General features: G+C 40.2%; 1 protein-coding gene across 1 annotated transcript in view; it reads right to left on the bottom strand.

Moving 5' to 3' along the window:
* Nucleotides 1-25,525, bottom strand: part of DNAJC13 (DnaJ heat shock protein family (Hsp40) member C13) — a 59,916-nt gene that overhangs the window by 18,274 nt on the left and 16,117 nt on the right. The window contains exons 12-35 of the mRNA XM_015407585.1: nucleotides 23,458-23,557; nucleotides 22,756-22,863; nucleotides 22,286-22,441; nucleotides 21,476-21,532; nucleotides 19,244-19,365; nucleotides 18,614-18,689; nucleotides 16,556-16,651; nucleotides 16,257-16,400; nucleotides 14,518-14,532; nucleotides 13,778-13,860; nucleotides 10,164-10,317; nucleotides 8,515-8,618; nucleotides 8,250-8,409; nucleotides 7,781-7,843; nucleotides 7,297-7,398; nucleotides 6,793-6,897; nucleotides 5,983-6,185; nucleotides 5,493-5,577; nucleotides 5,168-5,322; nucleotides 4,718-4,763; nucleotides 3,763-3,917; nucleotides 3,380-3,581; nucleotides 1,796-1,911; nucleotides 554-632 (exon numbers count right to left, since the gene is read on the bottom strand). Of these exons, the coding sequence (XP_015263071.1) occupies nucleotides 554-632; nucleotides 1,796-1,911; nucleotides 3,380-3,581; nucleotides 3,763-3,917; nucleotides 4,718-4,763; nucleotides 5,168-5,322; nucleotides 5,493-5,577; nucleotides 5,983-6,185; nucleotides 6,793-6,897; nucleotides 7,297-7,398; nucleotides 7,781-7,843; nucleotides 8,250-8,409; nucleotides 8,515-8,618; nucleotides 10,164-10,317; nucleotides 13,778-13,860; nucleotides 14,518-14,532; nucleotides 16,257-16,400; nucleotides 16,556-16,651; nucleotides 18,614-18,689; nucleotides 19,244-19,365; nucleotides 21,476-21,532; nucleotides 22,286-22,441; nucleotides 22,756-22,863; nucleotides 23,458-23,557 (2,686 nt within the window). The remainder of the gene's footprint in view (nucleotides 1-553; nucleotides 633-1,795; nucleotides 1,912-3,379; nucleotides 3,582-3,762; nucleotides 3,918-4,717; nucleotides 4,764-5,167; nucleotides 5,323-5,492; nucleotides 5,578-5,982; nucleotides 6,186-6,792; nucleotides 6,898-7,296; nucleotides 7,399-7,780; nucleotides 7,844-8,249; nucleotides 8,410-8,514; nucleotides 8,619-10,163; nucleotides 10,318-13,777; nucleotides 13,861-14,517; nucleotides 14,533-16,256; nucleotides 16,401-16,555; nucleotides 16,652-18,613; nucleotides 18,690-19,243; nucleotides 19,366-21,475; nucleotides 21,533-22,285; nucleotides 22,442-22,755; nucleotides 22,864-23,457; nucleotides 23,558-25,525) is intronic.

Here is a 25,525-nt window from a genome sequence, read left to right as displayed (position 1 = left end):
AAGAAGAAGAAGAAGAAGAAGAAGAAGAAGAAGAAGAAGAAGAAGAAGAAGAAGAAGAAGAAGAGGAAGAGGAAGAGGAGGAGGAGGAGGAGGAGGAGGAGGAGGAGGAGATTGGATTTATACCCCTCCCTTCACTACCCAGAGGAGTCTCAGAGCGGCTTACAAACTCCTTTCCCTTCCCCTCCCCACAACAGACACCCTGTGAGGTAGGTGGGGCTGAGAGAGCTCTGACAGAAACAGCTCTTTTTCAAGGACAGCTCTGACAGAACTGTGACTGACCCAAGGTCACCCAGCTGGCTGCATGTGGAGGAGCGGGGAATCAAACCCGGCTCTCCCAGATTAGAGTCCGCGCACTTAACCACTACACCAAATAGGCTACCTCAGTCATGCAAATTACAGAACAGATCAGCACGTGCCCAGGAATGTAGACGTGGATCTCTTCCTGCCACTGAAGGAAATGGAGATGACCCCTGCAGGTCGGAGAGTTCTATGTAAGGCCTGCAGCTCCCTGGCAAAACACACACACTCTACGGCTATGACACATATCACTTACTCGACCTTCTGGATTCTTGTCAGGGTGATATTTCTGAGCCAATCTGAAATAAGCTTTCCTGATCTTGCTCTCATCATGTCTGCCAAATACAGAAAGGATGCGGTTACCTATATTTTCATTTAGTCAGGGGGAAAAAACCATGATCTAGCTAGTTATAGCTACTTAACTAATGCTGTCTATTTAATCAGGCTATTTCTATGCCACCTCTTCACAGTCCTGCTCAAGGCAGCTTACAATTAAAACAATGTAACAATATAAAAACAAGCCACTGGACATACGTAGTATACATAGTATAAAACTATTCATGAAACAGAAGCAGACCATGAAAAAAAAAGTGTAAGAAAACCCCCTAATTAAAAGCCTGGGTAAAAATGACATGTTTTGGGCACGGTGCCTAAAGGAACATAAAGTAGGTGCCAGGTGAGCCTCAAGGAGAAGGGGCCATCATGGGAAATGCCCTGTCTTAATGTTGGGGAGGCAACAGCTGTAAGTCTAGAAATGAACATTCTGAACTGCAGGTTTTAGCCCTACTTCCAGGCCCTTTTGATGCATTAGCTAAATCTCTACAGACATTATGCACAATCTACAAATAAGCCTCTTTCTTAACTTAATAGAGGCAGCACCCATAATGCACAATGAAACAGATCTTAGCGGGTTATATCCAACACACACATTCCAAAAACTCTAGACTTCTGCAATTAATTTTGCATTTCACTAGACCTCCTACTGTTTTTTAATGTTTTGATATTAATTCCTATTTATTGTTATTTTACTGTTTTGTATGGTTGCAAACTGCCCAGAGAGCTTCGGCTGTGGGCGATATAGGAATGCAAACAGCAGCAGCAGCAGCAGCAGCAGCAGCAACATCACATGGCAGAAGCTACAACGGTAGGGCCAAAATGAATCACTTGCCCCTGCATCCATTGTTTGGACACAGGATTCCCCTTCCCTGCATTATGCTACTTTCCCCTTTTTGGTATTCTGCCTGCACTTCTGATTAAGTGGCACAGGGCCAAATCTATGGGTCAGGATGTTCCCACACAAAATGTGCTCCAATGCCAAATTACTATCCTACTGCTGCTCTATAAAACCTGTTTGTTAGCTGCACCATGATTCAGTAGTTTCCCCAGGCGAAGGAACAGCTGGAGTCAACTAAACGAATGGGATCCAGCAGAAAGAAATGTAATTTATTTGTTTTAGGCACCAGTTCTACTTGTAATGGAAAATGTTATGACAACTTACTTCCCTTGTCCCTTTGGAAGATGGAGAACTTCATAAGCATCATCTATTGACATTGTAGGTGGCTTCTTCTCTACCTCCTTCTTCCAAGCATCCAGGGTATCTTTCAATAGTTTAACCTGTAAGAGAAAATACAGAAGGAATTCCTGATTTTGCACCTCTGCTCAGTAACCTAACCGACCCTGTATTAGAAAGTCTGCAGGAAACTTACCTTTCTTACTACTTGAACACTGACCCAAACAAATGTGAAGGAACTCTTATCAACTAGTTTAAATCCAACCAGGATGCAGTCTAATCATCCATGCTAGCCAACTACTTTGTAAAACACTTAGGATAAATCATTTGTAGCTTTGGAATTGGAAGCCATCATTACACTGATGATACCCAGCTCTCTTTCTCTCCAGCCAAATTTCCAGGGGACGCAGTAAAGGACTTGAGCCACTGCTTGACTGCTGTGGTTGAACGACTGAGAGACTAAGCTGAAACTGAACCCTGACGAGGCAGAGGTTATATTGGGTAGGAAGCCTGAGGTCACTTCCCACTTTCGATGGGGTTCAGCTGAGCCCTGCTGACTCGGTCAAGAGTTTAGGGGTTATACTGGGCCCAGCACTAATGCTAGAGAAGCAAATTAACGCAGCTGCAAAACCCACTTTCTTCCAACTTAATTTAAAGCTAATCAGCCAATCTAGCCACCTGGATCCATACCACAGTAAACACTGAGACTAGACTACTGGAATGCACTCTGTATAGATCTTCCCTCAAAATCAACTTGGAAACTCCAGTTAGTGCAGAATGCTGCCGCTCAGTTATCATCAGGAACTAGGCAGTGCATGATATTACAGCATTTCTGTAATCACGCCATCGGCTGCCCATTAGTTACCAGGTTCAGTTCAAGGTACTGGCCATCACATGCAAAGCCCTTCATGGCCTTGGACCCTTACATCTGCAGGATGTATCTCCTCCTATGGCACCTTCAGTCATCTAAATAGATAACCCTGCAAATGGACAAGATGAACAAGTGCCCAGTGCCCACAGATGTGCATTATCTGTGGTGGTCTGCACCAATTTGTCTCTTCATCTTTGTTTCTGCAAACTATGCAACACCGAATTATGTGGGAGAGCTTTTTTTAAATAAAGGAATAGGGCTGCATCATGACAGAGGGAATGGGACTGTGGACCATACTACTAATATGCATTACCTGTTGTATGTTTTTTTCTTCTTATGCTGACTACGTTACATGTCTACTTACGTAATACCATTTCTTGCACTGGTTAACATGCCACATTTAATGCTCATGGCTTGTTTCAGATTTCTGAAATACTAGTCCTACTACATGGTTTATTAGATGTCTCTTGACCCTACTGATTTGTACTGACTCACATTATGCAATCCCCCTTCAGTCTCAGTGAGAAAGGCACACTATAAATAACAAATAAATAATACATTTAAGCCAGGCATGTCAAGATACTCTGCAAGCAGGCCAAGCAATCATGGCTTTCACAAAGATTGTCCTATTCCTCCCTCAGCGCCCCCAAATTCTGCTCTGCTATAAATAAGGCAGAGTAATTTTTTAAAAAGTGACTTACAGGATCTCTAATTGGCCAGTCAGGAAACCGTAATTTATCGCAAAGATGTCTGAGGTAATATATGTTACAAAACAGCTCATTTTCCAGTTGAGGGTAGTTGATGACTGGGATCGGGCAATACTGATAAAGCGCTCTTGTATTACTTTGAAGACGGGGAGTGAAGTCAGCAAGATGGGCAGCAATTTTCTCAATCATGAGGCGCCTGTGAATTGTAAAAGACATCTTGAAGCAAACAGATGCCCAGATACTGACTGGCATTCAATTAAATCTAGTGCTTTAAGGCAAACCACAAAGCCATCTAGATGATTCAGAGAACAACCAGCAAACTAACAGGAAATATGTACCAATCCCTTCTTTTAGCATGAAGTAAATAAGACAGTTACCTCATTTCATTACTCCAAATAGCTTCTGGAGTGTCAAATTCACCCAAAAATATTTCAGAAAACTTCTCTGGTTCGTAATTTTCTAAATAGCACACCATGGCTTCTGGTAGGATGTGTCCAAGAATGCTCCTCTGAACTATATCTTGCCCTTTTGTCTAAAGCACAAAACAGAAGAAACCATCAAAATGATACTTACAAATTAAATAAGAATGTTTACATAACATAAACATATGACTACGGACAGCAATGGTTTGTTTTTTTTACAGTTTAACGGTTTTAACAACTATCCAGGTTATTAACTGCTTTTCACCCCCTCTCCTCCACGTTAATGTAAACTGGGGGCTCAGAAAATTGTATTATGGTGCCATGTGGATGTTAGGTTTTATAGATGAGAATTTTAGATTGTTTAGTGTATCTTATATGCATTTTATACAAAGTTGTTGTGCACTGCCCTGAGCCCACTTGCGGGGAAGATGGTATAGAAGCTTCATGAAATAAATAAATCACACGACAATCATCAATCCGTGCTCTCCACGACCTGTGACATAGTACGATGCATCCAACAAGGCATTTTAATGCTTAATCCCCCCAACCCACCCATCAAAACTAACTCCACCATGGTAGGCTCGATGTAACACTATGTTTGCCACATGTTTCCAAAGCACAGAATTTAAATAAGGAACAAAGTTTGCTCTAATTCTCATTCTGTCAACTGGAACTAATGTATTTGTCATCTGAGAAACCAACAGGTTTCAAAGACAGACAATTTAGAGATTTGTGGATTTATTTACAAAATTTATATCCCACTGTTCTGCCCTTACTTGGATAACACAACAGCATCAAGCAAAAATTCAAACAGTTAAAACTGGATACACTTGCTAAACAGAAATTAACACATAGCTGTGCTCTCTTCATCTGAAGGACTATTACTAACTTGTTTTGTACTGCTGCTTACCTCTTCAGACTTGAAAGCTTGCTTTGAATGCGTATACTTCAGAAACCTAGAAGTCAAGTTCAAGCATTTGGTTAACTACCTACCATGAGCTACGCGCGCACACACACACACACACACACACACACACACACACACACACACAGAGATAGATTAACACACTTGGATGATTTCCTACCTTCTTTAACCCTTCATCCTTGGATTCTCCCCAGAAATTTATCAAGAGTCACATTCCTTCTGGGACTTCTTCTCACTGTACTCAACCCTCTCTCTCAGTACTTAACCCTCTCAGTACTCCTCAATGTAGTTTTGATCTCTCTCAGTACTTAACCCTCTCAGTACTTCTCAATGTACTGCATTTACTGTACAACAGCATACTACAGGGAAGTAGTTTTAATCCACTAGTCTAGCCCTTCCAACCTCACACAAATATCACATTCTTTGTGTTCTCACCTTGCAACAGGGAGTACATTGGAACCAGTGTACATCATGATGAAGAAGAATACCCCACTGAGGTAAAGTCGCGGTAACTGCGGGTTGTCTTGCATGATGTAGAAAAGCAATATGGCCACTTTCTCAACAAGAATCGGGTCAAAAGTTAGCAACAGCTGAAATGACATAAAACTTACACTGTTTGAACCATGCTTCGTAGCACCTTACTGCCCTAATGTCTGATGAAGAGAAAACATTTCAAGATAAAATGAGAGGCTGGAGAGAACACAATAACTGAAGTACAGGATTCCTTCATAAAGATCAGAAAGCAAAAAAGTCAGCTTACCTGAATGATATGGGGAAGGCAAGTGCTGTCTGAAAGAAGTCTCTTCACTCGAGGTAGAGGTCTTATAATGGCATTGTCCTGATCTCTAAAAATGACAGGTTTTTATCAATGGGCATATTATACCATCCAGTATACTTCCGCTTCAGGTGTTTCCCCACCATTTCCTGCTTTACAATCACCAGCATTTCCAGCATTGCTTTAAAATACCCCTTCCAATTCTGTTCCAAAGTCAGCTTTATTTATTATTATGCATGGTATATCAGCCTAACAGAAGCTTTGTTGCTTCAGGTGATCAGAGCCTCCCTTTCGCACATTTCCACAGTGGTGCTACAAATGTGCTGCTATTCCTCGTTGTGTAGCAACAGTAGACTGGCCTGGTTCACCTAGATTTGTGAATCTGTGCACGGTAGAAGCACGTCCACAAAATTATTGCCCTAGAGGGAGTATTAGCTGTAGCAAATAGAGAAGAGTCTTCCAGATGATCTCTTACCTACTAGGAAAATAGCTACACATTGTGACCAGCATGTTGAGAATAAGCGTAGCAAGATCTGTCTCATTTAGTACAGCCTGTCCACTGGCAAGGAGGCACCACTTCAGCTGAGGGATAACTTGCAGTGGGCGCCACCCATCCATGCCCTGGGCCCAGCAACGTGTTTTCGGCGTCAGCTTCCCTTTGGTCCACAAATCCTGCATCTAAGTTAGAGATTGATTGCAATAGTGAACAATGTGTATGGCCACAAGCAGCTAAGCCAAGCCCCAGAGCATAAAGGAAGCCCCCTGCTCACCCCCCCCAAATCAGCCAAGCCACAGAGCATAGAAAAAGCCCCTTTTCCCAACCTCCCAAAACCAGCTGTTCCAGAGACACTAAGCTAATATAACCCTAGCTAATAGGACTCATCAGAGTTCTCTCTCACAGCTTCAAATACAGTGACCAGTGAAAAGAAATGCCAGTCCAAGGAGAAAAAATTGATTTGGTACAACTGTGTGTTAACCGATGCTCTGAGACTAGCCCTGGCAGTCCCACGTGTCTAAAAACAAGGAAATTTCAGCATGATTGTGGATGATGGACATCACCACCACTACTGGCATACGGCCAGCCATGTGGACCACTCTGCATGTGGCGATCTTGATACATCCCAGCAGCTTTTTGGACTGAAGCCCCTGGTGTGTAGAGATGGCAGGACCAGATGGACTGCATAAAGCAAACCAGACCACATTTTGCTCTCATCTGCAAACAACGTGACTGAACCATCAAGAAAACTGTAATGCTAGTTCTATTGCAACTGTATAATAAAGTTACCTCGTGAAAGCTGTAAGGACCACTTCTCTCTTTGTCTGCATTGCCGAAATACCACTCTTTCTCACTCTCTCTCTTCATATCAGGTGATGCTTCAATTACATTACTCTAAGAAGAATACCAGACAAACCACATCATTACATCAATCCAGCAAGGAATGAGATTTCCAGTTCGAATGTTCAGTAAGCATGCAAATGCACGTTTTAATCACATGCAGGCAATCTTAAGATATTAACTTCTAAGCAACAGCAGTCTTTCACACCAGAGGGTCCAGCAGATGTCACACTGAAGAGGCACAGTCAGTCTCAAATATGCTAGCCAAACACCACGAGTACAAATTTTTCCAACAATACAAATACCCCCCCCCACCTTGAAGTGGCTCAATTTGGAGTTGATTTCAGAAAATTCCAATGTAACTACACGTCTTTTAAATTCAAGGGATCAATACTTTAGTCACGTGTTTTTAACCTGTATACAATGAAGGGTAAGAAGCTACAGCTCTCATACTTGCAGTGGTACTGTAGCCCTGCTCGTGTGAAGGTGGGCCAGAGTGAGAAGATCCACAAGGATTCTGATACCATTAGAATCCATGAGCTCCTTGACATTTTTCTGTAAGGAGAAAAACAACAGTGTTGTGAACAGAGTAATCAACCACGCTTTAAGTATTTCAGCTGACTTAAAAATAAAGTGATTACTCACTCCTCCCAAAATTGAGTGAAAAACCTGCCATGTGTAGGGGGTTATAGCAACAGAAAAGACGAACTAGAAAAACAGCTTGCAGACGTCCCCATTCTGCCATGGAAGCTCACTGGGCGACCTTGGGCCAGTTACACACTTTCAGCCTAGGTTAATGTAATTCACAGGGTGGTGGTTGTGACAATAAAATAGAAGAGGAAAGTGGTTGTAAACTGCTTTGTGCCCCCCCCGGGGGGGGAGAACATGGTATGCATGAATGAATAAATAAAAGAGACTGCAATGTAAGACTGATTACCTTGTTGAGAATGAGTTTGTTAAGGAACAGTATCAGCCGGTCCCGCTCAAGTCTGTCAGTGCACTATGGGGGAAGACGCAAAACTATGGTACAATGGTATCACTATCAAGCCTTTTCATTTATTTATTTTTAAAAAATTATACTTTAGCAAATAGATTAAAAATACAATGATCCGATCGCTCCCAACTTTGTACTGTGCAAATACAAAATTTAGGAAGAATCCTATGCGGTAACTTTTTCCATAGTAGTCATCAATTTTGATTGGCAACTTTATCTTCTACAGTTTGAACTGATCAGACATGTTTGGCTCAGGAACCTCAGAAATGTATAAATGCTACACTCTTAAAACATCCACAGTAAGAAAGAAATACATTAAGGAGACAGCGCAGACAAGTCGTAAGAAGCTGCTTACAGTCATGTTTGCCTTCCCTGCTCCCCAGCAACTGAACATTAGCTGAAAAATACTCACCCTTTCCAGCATCCCTACAATATATCTGGTGTCACCAAATGGGCCTATCTCTTCGTAGCATCTGCCATAAACAATGGCCAAGGCTTGCAAGCAGAGACATTTCATGTTTATTTTAGGGGTAAGCAGGAAACGGTGGTACAATTCATTGAAAAATTCATACCTGTAGAAAGAAGCAATAACCCAAAAGGTTTACAGAGCAGGAAAAAAAATCACACTAAGAGTTTGAAAAAAAAAAAAGAACATTAGGATCATAACAGCAGCTCACGATTTTTTTATTGCTCCACTTTCTTCACTTTCATCTTCTTCCAACAGCAATCTCAGGTAATAATCCCCTATTTTTATTTCCTCTGACAGGCATTCATACTTCACCTTTTGCACAGAAAAAATGTAAACAGAAGTTTCCTACGTTACTGCTAAGTAGTCAAAGTTGGGTTCCTGGAAAAGCAATACCTGAATGATAAAATTTCAGAATTCAAACATCACTCAGATATAATTGTCTATATAGTTCTTCTTTGGAGGAGAAAAAGGCATATGTCTGACGATATTGGTTTAAACTTGGCAGGGGACATGGTTTAGTGGAAGAGCCTCTGCTTTGCATGTAGAAGGTCCCAGGTTCAGTCTTTGGCATCACCAGTTAAACAGATCAGTAGGTGAAGTGAAAGACCTCTGCCTCTGACCCTGGAGAGCTGCTGCCAGTCAGAGTAGACAGTACTGACCTTGAAGGACCAACGGTCTAACTCAGTATAAGGCAGCTGCGTGTGGATGTATGTGTAAACTTGAATGGAGGCATTAAAATCAAGTTTACAAATAAAATATACAAGTAGCACAAGATAGCAGTGTTTATATAAGCATTATGAATCACCCTTTAAATACAATATGCATTCCTTATACATTATGTAAACATGAGTATATTTGTACACTGGGGAATCTATTTTACAGCATATTTTGATTTACAAACTTGATCTCTATTGATGTTTATTCAAAAGTATTGCCTTGTAGTTCTGATCATTAAAACAGCCTTTCCTTGTCTTTTCTACTGTGTTAACATTTAACAGAAGAACAAGATTCATTTATTACTACCATGCATCATAGCTGGCAGATACACCAAAACAGACTTCATTTAACAAAGTCTTGATTATCTATTGCAAGCATTTAGGGAGCCCCCATTTCTCCCATTTGTTCCCGGGCACATGGCAACTCTGAGACTGAAAAAAGGAGCAGCTTCTTTGCAAAGCATTCTGCTCAAGAGAAATAATCTAAACCCTTCATATAGCCAACATTCTTTAATGTCACATTTAAGGGTGCATATTTAAAGTCACCCAACATGGATTACCTGTTGGTAATCCATGCTAATACCTTGTAACTGCTGCACCATTCAGTCAAGTTAAAGACTGCATTATGCTTTCTTTTTAAATGCATGTTCAGAGAGAGAATTCTAATCAGTTTGTGATTAAAAATGCAAAACCAGGTGGTACATATTTCTATATTAACACAAGAACACTTTTTAAAATCTGCCAGTGTTTAAGCACTACCCAGCAGAAGCTTGCTACTGTTTTAACAACCACATCAGAAATTTTGCGTCCATTTTTCTAGAAGCTGTCTACCATGGATTTTAACATTTTGCTTACATGTATCATTTTGGGTACATTACAGAAGTCAGTATGCATATGTGTATGCTACATTCTCTACCCTGGAGTAACTTATAATGCTAATAAAAGCATCATGTTACAATACACAAACCATGCAAGACCACTGGACTGTAACTATAAAACGGTTTTTAAAAAGGAGAAGCTATTTCCACACTATCAGTGGGTAACACTATATTTACTATAGTATTCTGGGTATTACTAAGGTACATTTAAATAATGACAGACAAGTGGAGTTTGCAGGAAACAAATGTTTTCAAAGACATACCTCAAATTCATGGTGATTCCATGAGATGACGTTAGCACTGCCAAGTTCTCTATCAATCTGAAATGCCCGCATTTCAGACTCTAGGGTGTCTCTCAATTCTTCTCGGGTTTTGAAATTCCAAATCAAGTTGGATCTAGCATGATCTTGAAGAAATCTATAAAAAAGATATGGGAAGCAGATTTTACGTCATATTTTGATACTGACATTTTTCACTACTGTTTCATATTGTAATTCAGGAGGGCATTTTTATAGATGGAATTGTAGTCTAATGGAACAGCTCAAGAGGATAAGAATAGGATTTTAGTCTATTTCAGGACTAAGGCCAAGCAGCAACCTGATTTACTGCGGGGCTGCAGGTGATGAGAAGACAAGGGAGATGGCTAGAGTGACACTGGAGAGACACTAATGACAAATCCAACAAGGCACAGACTAGAGTTCATTTTAAAGCCTATTTTGCGACAGTAATCGTGATGAAGAAACACTTTCTCCACTCTCACTACATCCACACAGTACAGAGTTGTGAAACTCTTCCAGGTGGTCAAGGGCCTATTGAGTTCTGACCTACAGGAGGAGGTAGACTGCCCTGCAGTCCGCTGCAACCATTTTGTAAATCAGATATCTCGCATCCATTCTGACTTGGACTCTACATTAGCAGTGACAAGACTGGAAGGTCCTAGGGTGCTGGATCGCCCAGTTGTATGGATACCTTTCAGCTTGTTCAGTCTAAGGATGTGGCAGGATTCTTGGAAGTCTGAGTCCTACCACCTGCTTCTAACAACTCTTACTCCTCCTGGCTGTTTAAATCTGCTGGGGGGTAGGCTGGATCCAGGAGACAGTAAATGCCTCCCTGAGACAGGGGTGGTTGCCCCTGCCATGAAATGGGCAGTGGTGCGTAGACACAGGGGAACTGAATAACTAGGGATGTGCAAGGGAAAAAAATCAGTATTTTTTGAATTCTGGATTTTTGGACCCTTAAAAATTTGGTATTGCCTTGAAAACCCAAATTCCAATATCTGTATTGTACTGGAATTTGGGTAGCATTTGGGGATCCCGAATGTTTGGCTCCATTATATCCTGGGGGGTTATAGTTAATAGCAAATCTCCTGGGGAATATTCAGTGGGGGGGGGGGGGAGATTTGAGGGAGAGGCACCAAATTTGCAGTGTAGTTGCTGAAGCCTCTCCCCAAAAGAATCCCCAAGTTTTCAAGGGTGGGAAATAAGCAAGGCAGACATACAACAAGCCCAGCAGATTCTCCCAGAGACTCTCTGCAGGAGAAAGTGTGGGCAGGGGGAGAGGGCATGTTTGCAAGGCAAGCAGCAGAACCAGTGCAATATGCTCAGCACAACCACTGCCAAAAACCCAACAGGATTAAGGTCCAAATCTATTGTGTTTTGGCACTGCCAGAGTGGCACTGGTTCTGCTGGGCACACTGCACTGGGTTTGTTGCATGCCTGCCTTGCTTTCCCCCCCACCACTGGAAACAATGGGAAATGGGGCACCGTCTTTAGGTGCCCACAGAATTGGACCCCGTTCCAATCTTTTTGAAACTTGGAGATTCTTTTGGGGAGAGGCTCCAGCAGCTACACTACAAATCTGGTGCTTCTTCTAACTCAAACTCCCCCCCCCCAGCCCACTGAATATACTCTAGGAGAACTGCCATTGACTAGAATGACCCCATAGGGTATAACGGAGCCGAAATATTCGGGATTCCTGAATTTGGAATTCTCTGATCAGTAAACCAAATCAGATCAGAGAATGATTTGGCTTAACACATGCCTGAATCATGCTGAAAAGGTATGATTCGAGTATTAATTCAGATCGGAAATGCTGAATGCACACCTCTAATAACTATCAGTCCAGTCTCATTCTTGAGCAAGGTGACTGAACAAGTAGCGGCCGGGCAGCTTGGGAACAATCAAATGCAAGACAGGCCACTCATCCCCTTCCTCATTCAAAAGGTAATAACAGTATCTTAGCTAATTGATTTCAACATTACATAAACGCCAACAGGATCTCTCCTACAGTTAAGAGTGACGTATCACCTCATCCATCTCCTATTTTTATATATTTCCTTCACTATGTTTCCCCTGAATTCAATCCAACCAAATGATGACTATATAACATAGACTGATGAAGTTTGTAGCCCAAATGGAACAACAAAGAAGGCATCAATATCCCCAATCCCCCCCAGAGATATCTTTGCCATGCAACAGTTATCTTACTGATCTACCAAAGAGGTTTAAAACCTCAGAAGTATCTTATTTCTCTCCTCCATCGTCACACTTCCAGGGTATAAAGTTAGCCCTGAGAACCCCTGCTCTTTGTTCCAGCCACTAGTTGCCTTCTCAATACTGGACAGCAGCAACTGGTTCCAAAACCCCTTTGTGGCAATGCATAGTGGGGAACGTGTGTGTCACTCTGCATTGACCCTGCATCTCAATTCAGGTGCCTGTGAAGATTATGCTTAGCTCCTTCACCTCGCCCTATCCCACAATGCTTTCTCCTTTCTCTCAAGAAATCTACAGGACTTCACCATGATAGGCTTGTATATCTCTTTCCCTCCTTCTTCCCATTTCTCTTTAGATCGATAACATTTGCTTATGTTAGGATTTAGCAGAAGTTAGGATTTGTAGAACATTAATTTCGTGTGTGTGCATGCGAGTTTCAAACTCTGTATTCAGTTTGCTAATTCTCTTTGCTATTACACTTTCTTAATAGATCCTTACCTTTATCCATGCCTATTTATTTCTAAGAAGCTGAACACCCTTATGAGATGTTAGATCAAATTTTGGACCTTAGTACATCAGGCAATACCATTTGTCTGACACTTTAAAAGGAGGACCATCCTATAGTCAGAGTATATACACACGTGGGCCATTTGGGTAACACTAGGTGCTTCCAATCATGCAACAGCAATATCTTTCAATGCGCTAAAGAGCACCTGACACCAGGGGAAAGTGCCCACAAGGGACAAAGAGGGGCACAAAGGGAAGAAAGGCTTAGGATCCAAAGCCTTAATCTCTTCACACTTTGTTATATGTGTTGTTTTCAAGTTGCACAGTAGTACAATACCACATGCATGCTGAGATTCACTGCATGTGTTTACACTCAGGAAGTTTCTGCGGTAGTTTCTGAAGTATGACTTGGTTTCAGCAGAACAGTTCAAGGAAGGTGTTGGAAGAATGGATCCTGCCCTGTCTTCCCTCTTCCTAAGCAGCCTGCCATTCATCCTGAAACTCCTCTCCAAGGTTCGGGAGAGCCTTGTAAGCAAAACTCACTACATGGCAGAGGAATCAAATGAAACACACACACCCCCTTCTGCTCATGACCTCTGGAGGGTTCTATCCAAAACCTGCAATTGATCACAGTGATTCAGAAACTAACCACTGCTGTTCAAAAGTAAAAGGCTGCTAGCATATGAAGACTCTTGCCATTACTGCAGGAACTCTTGGGTCAGCCTCACTTCCTAGCATCTATCTTGTTTTACAGATTTTAATGGCACGCTTTAGTACATAAACCTCAAAACTGCAGATCTGACCAAAGTTTAATGCAAACATTCCAATCTATATGCATGACAAAAGGAACAGAAATCCAACCACAAAAAAATGGTTACCTGTAGTAGAAGAGATCCCAGTTTGATTGTATTTTTATCCTTTGCCTTCGTTTCCTCAATATGACTGGCTTTTGATTAATATTCTGCCAAAAGAAAATCAGCTAAACTTGAGGCCAGAACACTTAAAGAATATTATGAAATGAGACTCACACACTAGAAACATTTCCAAGAGTTACAAAAAAAAAGATTGTATGTTCCTTTTTGAATGGAGGTACCCAAGTCCATAATAGATATGCAGCTTTTTTTTTCTTGCCAAAAGAAAAAAGGAAGGTGGAGCAGACTATTACAGAAAGTGAAAATGGGTCACTATATCACAAGAGTAAGTTTTATGTTAGGACAGATAAGCAAAGCAAGGGATTAGTTTGGCCGTGTCCCAACCTCTTTTAACAAATGGATACTTTTATTGCTAATGAGACCCATCTCTTCGCCAGGAGCTGAGGCAGCAGTATACCAAGGCAATATTGTGCTACTGACAAACTAGCTTGCAGGAAAGTTGTACCTTTGGAACAATCACACCTGTTAATCTGGAATGGAATGCCCACAATAAGAAGGGAGGATATCAAGTTAGTGCAGACACAATTATTTCCTCGCAGGACTAAGACATTAAGTAGCTACAGAGAAAACTGCATGCCCCTACTGGCTGAGGGATACTAGGAATTCTACTGTGCACCAACTGAAGTCTCCCCATGCCAGGCATAATTCAAGGCAGTCTACAGAAAGGAAGGAGGACTCAAACTCACCATATTGTTTCTGTCCTGGTTGTATTTGGGAAGCAGAAAAAGAAACAAAATTCAATATTTGACAAGAAGAGGTGGCTCACAAAAGTTTGCAATAGCTAGAATACTGTATAATAAGCCTCACTGTCAACATGATCACTAAATAGCAAAGGCAGAAACCTAAACCCACAAGTCAATCTCTGGTCTACACGTAACTTAAAATGGACTCTATTTTTTGGGACCATTAGTAGTTTTGCTTGTAACACATGCAGTTCTGGAAAGCTTAACCACAATTCTCAGAACATGCCATAAACTGAGCAACTCAAAAGGCAGGGTTTTTTATATATATGGCACTAGTGCCTGATTTTCCATTTCATCCCATTAAAAAAATAGCATTGCTCACGATAATTCGGTATCAAGCTCAATGTGCCTATAATTCAATGCAAAGCTCAATCCTCCACATATAGCTTATTTACTTATGAAGCTACAGAGATGCATTTTACCCTCACCACTGCCATGCCAAGAGCAAAGTAAAGCAGAAAGCCCTTGCTTGTTAACAGAACTGCAACTTTAGCAAACAGGTAATTTTGACTCAGACTGTGCTTGTTTCAACCGATCGATTCCTGACTGCTCTAACAGAACCACAAGCTAGCCCCATGCACAAAAGACGAATAAAAGCATGGCCCAGCAGAAGAGGGAAACGGGACCCAGCTGCACAGCTAACTCAGCCCCACAGCAGAATCACAACAAGAGGAAAAGAACGGAACAAGGCAAGTACAACAAAATATGCCGGTATGGATGGTGCCTCTTATGCATGCAGTCTACACACATTTACTGTCAAAAACATGATTGTTGCCCCTCAGCACCCATCTAACCAATCAAGAACAGCTATGAACCAAAAGGAGACCACTTCTTAAAAGCAGTTTTTGAACTAAACAAGCATATACAAGTCCAATAAATTTCACAATCCCTAACAATGAAGGAAAGGGGGGAATTGAGTAGCGGCAATATTCTTGTCCAGCATTAAGAACTGGAATCTTTCCTAGTCTATTCAAAATTTCCCCATATGGAACAGCCCAATGACCACAATTCATGACTGAAGCTATGAATGAGCAGGGATCTCCAGTTCCTAATTTTTAACACCCTGTTTGGGTGCAACAGGCAAGACCTATCATAACCTATAATGAAGGTATCTCCATTATTCTTAATTATTTTGAATACAATTAAAAAACAAAAGATGACAAAGGGGAACACATAAGAACTCCAGAGTTGCTCCTACAGTATCAATAATTAAATGAAATAGTTTTGAGGTGTGCGGGCTAATCAATCAGAAGATGCTGAAATGCTGTAACAGAATATTAAGGCTACAATCTTATGCATATTTACATAAGAAGAGCCCTGCTGGATCAGACCGATGGTCCATCTAGTCCAGCCTGTCTCACACAATGGACAACAGGGCATAGAGGCTGAGACAATCCCCTGATGTTGCCTCCTGGCTTTGGGAGTCACGGGTTTAGTGCCTCTGAATGTGGAGGTTCCCCTCAGTCACCATGACTAGTAGCCACCGATAGATCTGTCCTCCATGAATCTATCTAATCCCCTTTTAAAGCTGTTTATTCCTGTGGTCATCACTACATCCTCTGACAGCAAATTCTACATTTTAATCCCTCTCTGTGTAAAGAAGTAGAAAACAAGTCCCACTGAGTTCCAGGAAACCTCAGTTCCAAGTAAGCATGCTTTGCATCATGCACCAAGAGTCTTACCTCTTTCTGTGCTATTCCCATTTTGTCTCTCCAGTGCATCAAAACAAGATCCACCTTCTCTTTGGCAAATTTTTCAACCTCCTTAGCAGCTTTTCCTGCAAGTCTTTGCCACTCTGGCACTTTATTAAACTTGCCATATTGATCCTACAGAACAAAGGTCTAATCAAAATTCATTTCTTGGGTACACAAACTGAACATCTGAAACATATTTTAAATTATTAGTGCCTTCCCAAAAATAGGTACCAGGCAAATAGCAAAATGCACAGAAAGAATTCAAACCCACTTCCATTTATACTTACATTTGCAATTTTTAAGTTATCTCTAATATGCATCCGATCAGCATCCTTTTCAGGAACTGGGTCATTGCTGTCAAGGTACGATAGCAAGCCGAATGGCTTCAGCCACAAAAGAAAAAAAAAAAGAAAGAACACTACTTTACATTCTTTATAACATTGTAACATTTCTTTAAATAACATTCAGTTTCCCGAACTCAAAATTTATTTATTTAGATTTATATCCCACCCTTCCCGCAAGTGGGCTCAGGGCGGATTACAGCAATAAATTACAATTAATAAGCGATTAAAAGTAGATATTAAGCAATAAAACCAGTTAAAACAGTTAAAAGATGGGCATGGCAGCAAGTAATTATTCAGCAATCCTAAAACTGGGAACAATTGGGGTGAGGTTGAGCTATAAAGATCTTATCAGCCTATCAGTAGCAGAAACTGCAGCAACTGTGGCAGGGAGGCCAATTAATGGACGCAAATCAGAATGCATTTTAAGAACTACTCAGCAAATGTATACACACACAAGGCAGGGACACTGAACACAGTTGAAACAATATTCTTTGAAATATAAGGGATACAATCCAACATATAGCTAACTTTTCTTATCTGAGCTATAAGCAATGTTCCCTCTAAGCTGTGGAGTCTTGTGAGCAAAAATTCTACGTTGTGAGCTACTGGCATTAAAGTTGTGAGCGAGCGATTTGGCTACTGCATAAATTAGTTTGCTCTGGAGCCATCCTTCCTGAGCAATGTGTGAGCAGGAGGCTAAAAAACTGAGCTAGCTCACACTAACTCAGCTTAGAGGGAACACTGGCTATAAGCCTCTTTTACAGAAAATGTTTAGGTCTTGTCCTCTGTTTGAATTTTGCTTAAGAGGTACTGGCCCAATATAAGATTGCTACAATACTTTCTCTCTTCCCTGCCGATATTTGGAACATTTTCCATAGCACCAATCTTTCACTGCTACCTTCCCCCCAGTTTTATAGCTTGACCTTTGACTTGGGAATTCCACACTTACTTATCCTTCCCAAATCCCCAACATATGCTACAGAGTGATTTCTAAATAAGTTGTCGCACCATATGTGCTTGCATTGTTTTCACACATGACTCTGTAATTGCTGATACCTTAAATGGAGATCATCATCTGTATACAGGATAATGAATAGTGTGAAGCAGCTTTTACATCGCTGTGTACAATATTAAGGTTTTGTATACAACAATTGCTTCTTTGGAGGCTGGTTTCTAAAGAACTACGTAAGACATACAAAAAGGTTTGGGTATATCCAGTAGGATTAGTGACTTCCCCTTTGAATAGGAGAATCCTGATAAAGTATCACAAACTGCTTTTAAAGATACCCTCAGTTTCAAAAGATGTTTTTAATCCAATAAGGAAACTGCTTCTTAAGAAACACAAATCTAAACTGCTTGCATGTACAGAATTAGTTTACTCCAGTGGGGGTGTGTTAGTCTACTATAACAAAACAGAAGTCCAGTGGTACCTTAAAGACTAAGAACCTTTATTCAAGTGTGAACTTTTGTGAGATCCCACTTCACATACTATTGGAGAAAGAAACCCCTTTATCTCCCTTTCTCCTGTTGCACCTGAAGAAATGAGCTGTGTCCCACGAAAGTTCATACTGGAATAAATGTTCTTAGTCTTTAAGGTACCACTGGGACTTCTTGTTTTGCTTTGCAGAATTATTTGCACAGTTCTTCAGATCCAGGCTTAGATAACCAGAACTCATCTATGCTTCCCTATAAAAAACACAAGTATTCAGAGGCACCTCCACTTCTGAAAAATTAACCAAAGAGTGCCTCCCTTGAAAGTTGTGAACTGGCTTCTGACATTACAAAGAGCAGTGATTTGGGAGGAGGGGGGGAACTCTCTCTAAAACCCACTGCAGTTCTCAGCGATGTCAGATTCTTCTACTAGCACAATTACAGTGTAACATTCACTCAACAAGTGTCTTCTTCAGCTATTAAAGCATTTATTGTTTGAAGGGCAGTTAAGTCAACTTGCAAAATATTATAAATATAATTAAGAGCGACACTTAAAACAGTTTCTCTTACCAAAATACGCTTCAACAAATTCAGAGCAGTTGCATTTTCAGCAGTCCACAGGCCCACTAAATGTCTACTTAGCTGCCTGAGAAATGAAAATTGAAAGACTGGTTACTGATTTCTTTGCTAGGAAACAAATTAAAGTTCTGTCCATTTCACAGTATTCAAACTATTGCTCAGTTTGAATATTTTACAACCTAGCCCCAATTTGTATTTGTTTGTCTGTGACTGTTCTTTCCCAAAAATCAGTGGACAGCTTAACACAATCCTTTTTTTAAAAAATGTAATTTTACTACCCATAGTAGTCATTAGTTCTTTCTATTGCTATTAACATAAGACATTCATTGTAAGCATGTTATATATAATACTTTGACTCCTTGGACTTTACAGCTAGTATCTCTGCATCTGTCAGTATCATTTCAGGTACTGCATTCATAGTTGGGAAGGTTAAGCAAGAACAAAGAAGCAATGTTTAGTCACAGAATCATGGAGTTGGAAGGGACCTCAGAGTCACCACAAAAATTCTCTTTAATGATCAGTTATAAGTGGAGTAAATGGGAGCTTAAGAGGCTGTTACAGGAAAGGGGTGACTAGGCCACAAAAGCAACATCAGGCAAGTGACGTTAATTCAAGACTTACCTATTTGTAAGCATCCTTTGATCTGTGCTTATTGTAAACATAGCAGTGTGTAAATGACGAGGTAAGGCACCTTCACTTAGGGCAAGATCTTGCATTTTGGTTGCTATCTCTTTATCTCCCTCCTTTGGAAACAGGGCAAGAAGATAACTATGAAAGAATCTTAGTTAAGTTATTCTGCCTTTATATTACAATATAAATTATTGAAGCATTTGGAACTGGAGAGAATGAGCCCTGCCACTGTGTTCAAAGTGAAATAAAGATATTTTACTGAATCACTATTTTTAAAACGTGCTATTTCTCCAAGAGTTTCAATTCAAATTTACTGGTATTACTAGTAACCAATGGCTTTTACAGTTTCAAAGGGAGAGTGGCTACTAGGGCAGTGCGCTCGGTATATACTGAGTCGAATAAATACTGGTACTTCATCGGTATTTTTCAGGTATTTAATCAGACAAATAACAGTTCAGAGATCTGTATTCAGCCACCAAGGTAGCCCCCCTCCCAAATAAAAGCTGACAGAGAGAGAAGGGGTTGGGTCATAGCTGCAGCCTAACTCCGGGAGTGGAGGAAAGGTATTTAAAGTTTAAACCCCTTCTCTCCCCTCCCAGAGTGGGTTTGCAGCTGTGGCGGGGGGGGGGATTCAGGGAGGGAAGGCGGAGAGAGAAGGTGTGTTTCCCTTTAAACTCCTCCATTTCCTCCCCCCTGCTTGGAAGGGGGGGGGGAGCAAAACAGAGGGGAGGGAAAGGAACATATGTAGCTGAATAAATTCGGCAATACCAATTATCTCCTGAATCCCAATATCATACCGATACTGGGATTCAGGAGATAATCAGTATTGCTGAATTTATCATACCAATAATGGGATTCCGGAATATTGGCATATACCAATATTTTTCAGGTTTGGTATACCCGAACCTGAAAAATACCAAACTCTTTTTGTGCACACCCCCTAGTGGCGTCTTTATTCCAACATATCCAGGAGTACTGTGTTAATATTTTTGCATTGGGCACAAGCAAGTTCTGGAACATGTTAATTGTAATGTACTGCAGATGTGAGGGGCCGTGGGTCAGTGGCATAGCATCTGCTTGGCATGCAGAAGGTCTCAGGTTCAATTCCTGGCATCTCCAGTTAACGGATCTGGCACTAGATGATGCGAAAGACCTTTGCCTGAGACACTGGAGAGCCTCTACCAATCTTAGTAGACAATACTGACTTTGATGGACCAAGGGTCTGATTCAGTATAAGACAGCTTCATGTGTTCATGTGTGTATTCACGTACACTACTTCTAACAGCAGCACTTTCTACTGCCCTTTTTTATTTCGCATCAAACCAAATTCAAAGTTCCTTAAAATCTGAAAGACAGCTTACTGCTTTACTAATTTTAGTTGGTCCACTACTAATAATGTTATTGGTTGGTATCCTTGCCACCTGCATCCAACAGTAGGGTGTTTCTGGTAGAGGAGGAATGGGGTAATTTTTGACAATTGCTCCTACCCACTGCAGACCCCCACTTTGCCCCCTATGAGGTTCTGGAGGCTCTGCTAAGCACCTAGGCTAAATTTTAGAGGGCTCAGTGGGCTGCAACAGTAGGAGAGCCAGTGAAGTCCTGCTCCGCTAATGGCTCTCAAAAGATATAAGCCATCGTTACTAGTCTTCTTTGAGTTTTTAATGGAAGTAATTTTCAACAGCAGCTCTCATGGATGGATGGATACTCTAGTGCCAAGAAGACATCCACCATGGTGCAACAGTTAGAGTTGTGGGACTGTGATTTGGGAGACCCAGGTTCTGATCCCCACTCTACTGTGGAGCTTTCTGGGGACCCTTGCGCAAGCCTTGCCCAAGTAGTTGAGAGAATAAAATGGGGAAGGGAGAGTCATGTATGCTCTTCCCTGCACTCCTTGGAGAAAAAGGGTGGGATAGAAAATGTACCAGACAGATTTACTTGAAAGCCTGTCCTATTCACTTCAAATAGAACACACAAACAAGAAACTGTTTCATAGCAGAACTTTTCGTTCTTAGCAACCCATGCAAGAAAAAAACTGGAACTATAAGCTACACAGAAGTCAAATCAAGCTCATAGGTCTGCATGCAATCGTCATAGCAAAGAGAACATGAGAAACTGTTCTTCCCAAAATAATGTCTCCAAAGGTTTAGTTTGCACAAGATGTTTGCTGTTTAAGCCAGCTACTCCCATTATAAGATGTGATAACAGTTACAGAATAAATCTTACCTCTATTATTGCCTTCATAACCAATCCAGCTCCTTTCACAATAGCCATGGAAGGATGCTGCAAAACCGAATGATATAGAAAGCAACTAGCATCTCACTATTTTTTAATATAGCATTGACATCTCAGATGAGATGTTCTCATCTAGAAATGACTGCATTATTGTAATTGCTGAGGAAGGCCAAATGGCCAAAACATGTTTGGTCAAGTTCAATAATGGTCCATCTTTGGGATTAATATATGATTTTATTCTGAACTGAGGCTATTACTTGGGCCTATATTTGTTTTTATTGAATTTGTAATAAATAAATGTATATTTTAATATATTTGATAATATTTATGTTTTAAGTTCAGACACAGAACTATTGGGCCCTTATATTTTGATTTCCTTAACTTTTTGGTTGCTAATCCAATTCATTTTGGGTTAAGTCCCCTCCACCTTTGTCGTTCTCATCGAGAACAATAGAGTGATCTAGAACTACAGTTGCTATTCTGGCTACCACAATCTGTTAAATATGTTAACTGGTGTTCTAGTTTAGGGCTCATTTCACGTTCTGGTCTTATAATACACAAATCCATAGCCCCCTAGAACAGACCATACTGGACAAAACGTGAAAAGCTTACTATGCTGAATTACCTTCTCCAAGTTTATTAAAAGGTAGATTTTTAGATGTGTGTGTGTGTAAACATTTTCCTTAGTAAACCCTTACACAAATATTGCTTTAGTATGAAATTTATAGAATGCTTTCAACCAAGGATAGAGAAAGTGGAATAATTTTTGCAAGCCATCTTATTTCTCATTACCAATCTCACCTGAAAGAGTTTAAAGAGGGTTCTCCCATTAGATGCAACCATCTCTAGTAACATATCAAACTGTTGCCCTTCTGTTGTCTCACTATATGGAGCACAAAGAGCAAAGGTAAGGAAGTCCAAAAGTGAACTAATAACTAGGGCACCCGTTCCGTGTTCCTGAAATTAAGAAGATTTGGATATTTCAGGTATAGAAATTTATTTGCAGATCCCTCCCATCTGATACTGAAACTTTTGCTTCACACTGTCTTCATTTAAGCTTTCACATGCCATTATGCAAACAAAGCATTTAACACTTAAGGAGACATGTGATCAAATTCCATATCAACCACAAGCCAACTTACACGTGTAAGGAGATAAAATGTGAAAATCCTTTAAAATCCCCCAAGTTACCTAACAAGAAGGAGCTGTCTCCCACCTACTCCCAACACACAAAACACCCTCAAGTATTCAAGTGATCTAAAAATACTTACCACATGGGAATTAAATTTCTCCAATAAGTTTTCCAGAAACTTCTTTGAAGAAAGAAGGGATGCTTTGTTTAGCTGCTCTTGCCTCAGGTCATAGTCATCATGCATGGGCTATGGACAAAGGAAGCATTTAAATCAGAACTCTTTCAGGTCCTCAAACCATCTTTTAGAGCTCTTAGTATTTGAACACTAATGTAATAAGGCTATGGCTGTATAGACAATACTAGGAAGACCATGATACAATTTAACGGATTCAAAAGTCATAGCTTGTTCTACTAATATTAGATTTTATTCAGGATGTCACATGCCAAGACAACCAGTTTCTTTTCATTAAAAATTAAGGTCTTTAAGGTAGAGAGCCTCCTTCACAAGCAGGCCAAGCCTCCTCAAGTGTAACAGTTAACAGAACCTTCATCAGGCCCTTAAGCCTCTCCCCTTTTTCTCTGGCCATCATGGGAAAGAAAGCACAGTCACATGATCCATGGGTTTAAGTAGGTTAGGAAAGCAAGGAGCTACACAAACACCAATTCCTTCCCCACTTATTTCAGCTTTCTGTACTGTGGATACCCAAAGGAGTAAAACGCCATGTATTTAGAGGGTTCTGATAAGGGTTCATTCCCTTAAGGAAGCCAGTCACTAACCCACGAAACCATGAGAGGTGATAAAAATTCTACTCTAACATACTTGACAAAATATAGTACTTACACACATGAGGGCACAAAGCATATCAATGGAAGCATGCGTTACTCCATCGTTGTTCCTCTTAAGAGCCTTCACTACCTTCACACCCAGGCGTTCCCGAAATCTTTTAAGAGAACACAGCAAGTTTTTACACTGAATACTAAAACCAAGCAGCAAGGTAACTAATACTGAACTGTATGCTAATGATCTCCCCAATACAATGAACAAAACACAACCTGTTTGTGAAATGAACAAACCTTGAATCCACAGGGTCATGCATTTTGTCCTTCCTCCCATCATGCACAGAGCGACAATCAAAAGTTTAGGACTTCTCTCTAATTTGTTGCAAAATTAAACTAGTCCAATGGCACCATAAAGACTAACAAAATTTATTCTAGAGTTCACTTCAGCAGATGTATGGAGTATTTATGCACTCCTCTGGAATCTAACCTTGACACTCCTGAATTTGGAAATGTTACAATGGGACTTGATTGTTTTCCAGTAACTGGGATTCTAAACCAGGATTATACTGTAGTTTAGAATACTGATATTGAATTTTAATCTGTTAAAGTGTCCAAATTTGGACAGTGTAACAAACTGGGAGCCACACTAAGAGTATTCTTAAAGCAGAACACTCCTTTGTGGCTCTGATTACGAGAGAAGAAATGCAGAAAACCAAGGCTTCAAAGGTCATTCACCTCATAAATCATAATCTGCAACATCTTAATACAGACTGTCACAATTAAAATGTTTATTCAGCCTGTCTGTTCATCTGAAAACAGCACTTATATGCTGCCTATTCAGAGACCTCTTGTGAACAGTAACCCTGAACTTCACAGTAAATCAGTGGGTTTTTTTGGTAAACAAACTTTTATTATTTTTCATAGGAATCTAACATTTAACATTAAACCATTTTCAATTTCTATTATTTACCCCATTCCCGTACCTCCCCTCCCTCCTGTGGCTTCCTGCAATGCTTCCCCCCTTTTCTTCACATTACCATATTCCATCAAATCAAATATGTCATTTTTCTTACTTACAGTCTTGAGATAACAACATTTAACTTAGTATTGATCTAAACATATTAAATTTTGTTTCACATCCCAGTTCTTTTCCAGATAAATTTTGAAGTCACTCCATTCTGTAAAAAACACATCATCTTCTTTGTTGTTCAACTTTTTCGTAATTTTGTCCATTTCCGCCATGAACAGAACTTTTTGTATCCAATCCTCAATCTCTGGTACTTTCTCTGTTTTCCAAGATTGTGCATAAACCATTCTCGCTGTTGTTATTAAGTACCAGAGTAGAGTCCTTTTTGTCGTGTTAACTTCTTCCATTTTAAGACCCAAAAGCAGAATTTCAGGTGCTTTTTTAAAAGAGCATTTCAGTATTTTTTGCATTTCATTGTGGACTTTTGTCCAAAAATCCATAGCTTTTTCGCAAGTCCACCACATGTGATAAAATGAGCCCTCATGTTTCTTACATTTCCAACATTTGTTAGACATATTTTGGTTCATATTTGCTATTTTCTTCGGAGTCATGTACCATCTATACATCATTTTGTAACAGTTCTCTCTGATATTGGTACAAGTTGATATTCTTATAGACTTTTTCCACAAATATTCCCAAGTTTCAATAGTCACTTCCTTGTTCATATTTATTGCCCACTTTAACATTTGCTCTTTAACAGTTTCATCTTCAGTATACCATTTTAACAACACTTTATACATTTTAGAGACATTTTCCCCCTCCACTCTCCCAAATGTTCTCTATTTCATTTTTTTCTTCTCTAAAACCATAGGTTTTTTTATCAGTTTTAAAAAGATCATGAATCTGCATGTATTTCAACCATTCATATTCATACTGAATTTCATTCTGCTTTTTCATTACCCACTCTGTTCCCTCTTTTTTAATTAAGTCTCTATATGGCAACCAGTCTTTACCTCGCTGTCTTGAGTAAGATATTAAAGCTTCTACCGGTACAATCCACAATGGTCTTACGTCACGAAAATATTTTTTATACCTTGCCCATACCACATACAATGCTTTTCTTACCAAATGAAGCTTAAAAAAGCTATCCATTTTTATCTTA

Source organism: Gekko japonicus, unplaced genomic scaffold (genome assembly GCF_001447785.1).
Source record: "Gekko japonicus isolate JY-2015 unplaced genomic scaffold, Gekko_japonicus_V1.1 scaffold1215, whole genome shotgun sequence".
Lineage (NCBI taxonomy): Eukaryota > Metazoa > Chordata > Lepidosauria > Squamata > Gekkonidae > Gekko > Gekko japonicus.
The sequence above is the reverse complement of the archived record's forward strand: the minus strand, read 5'-3'. Positions and strand labels throughout refer to the sequence as shown.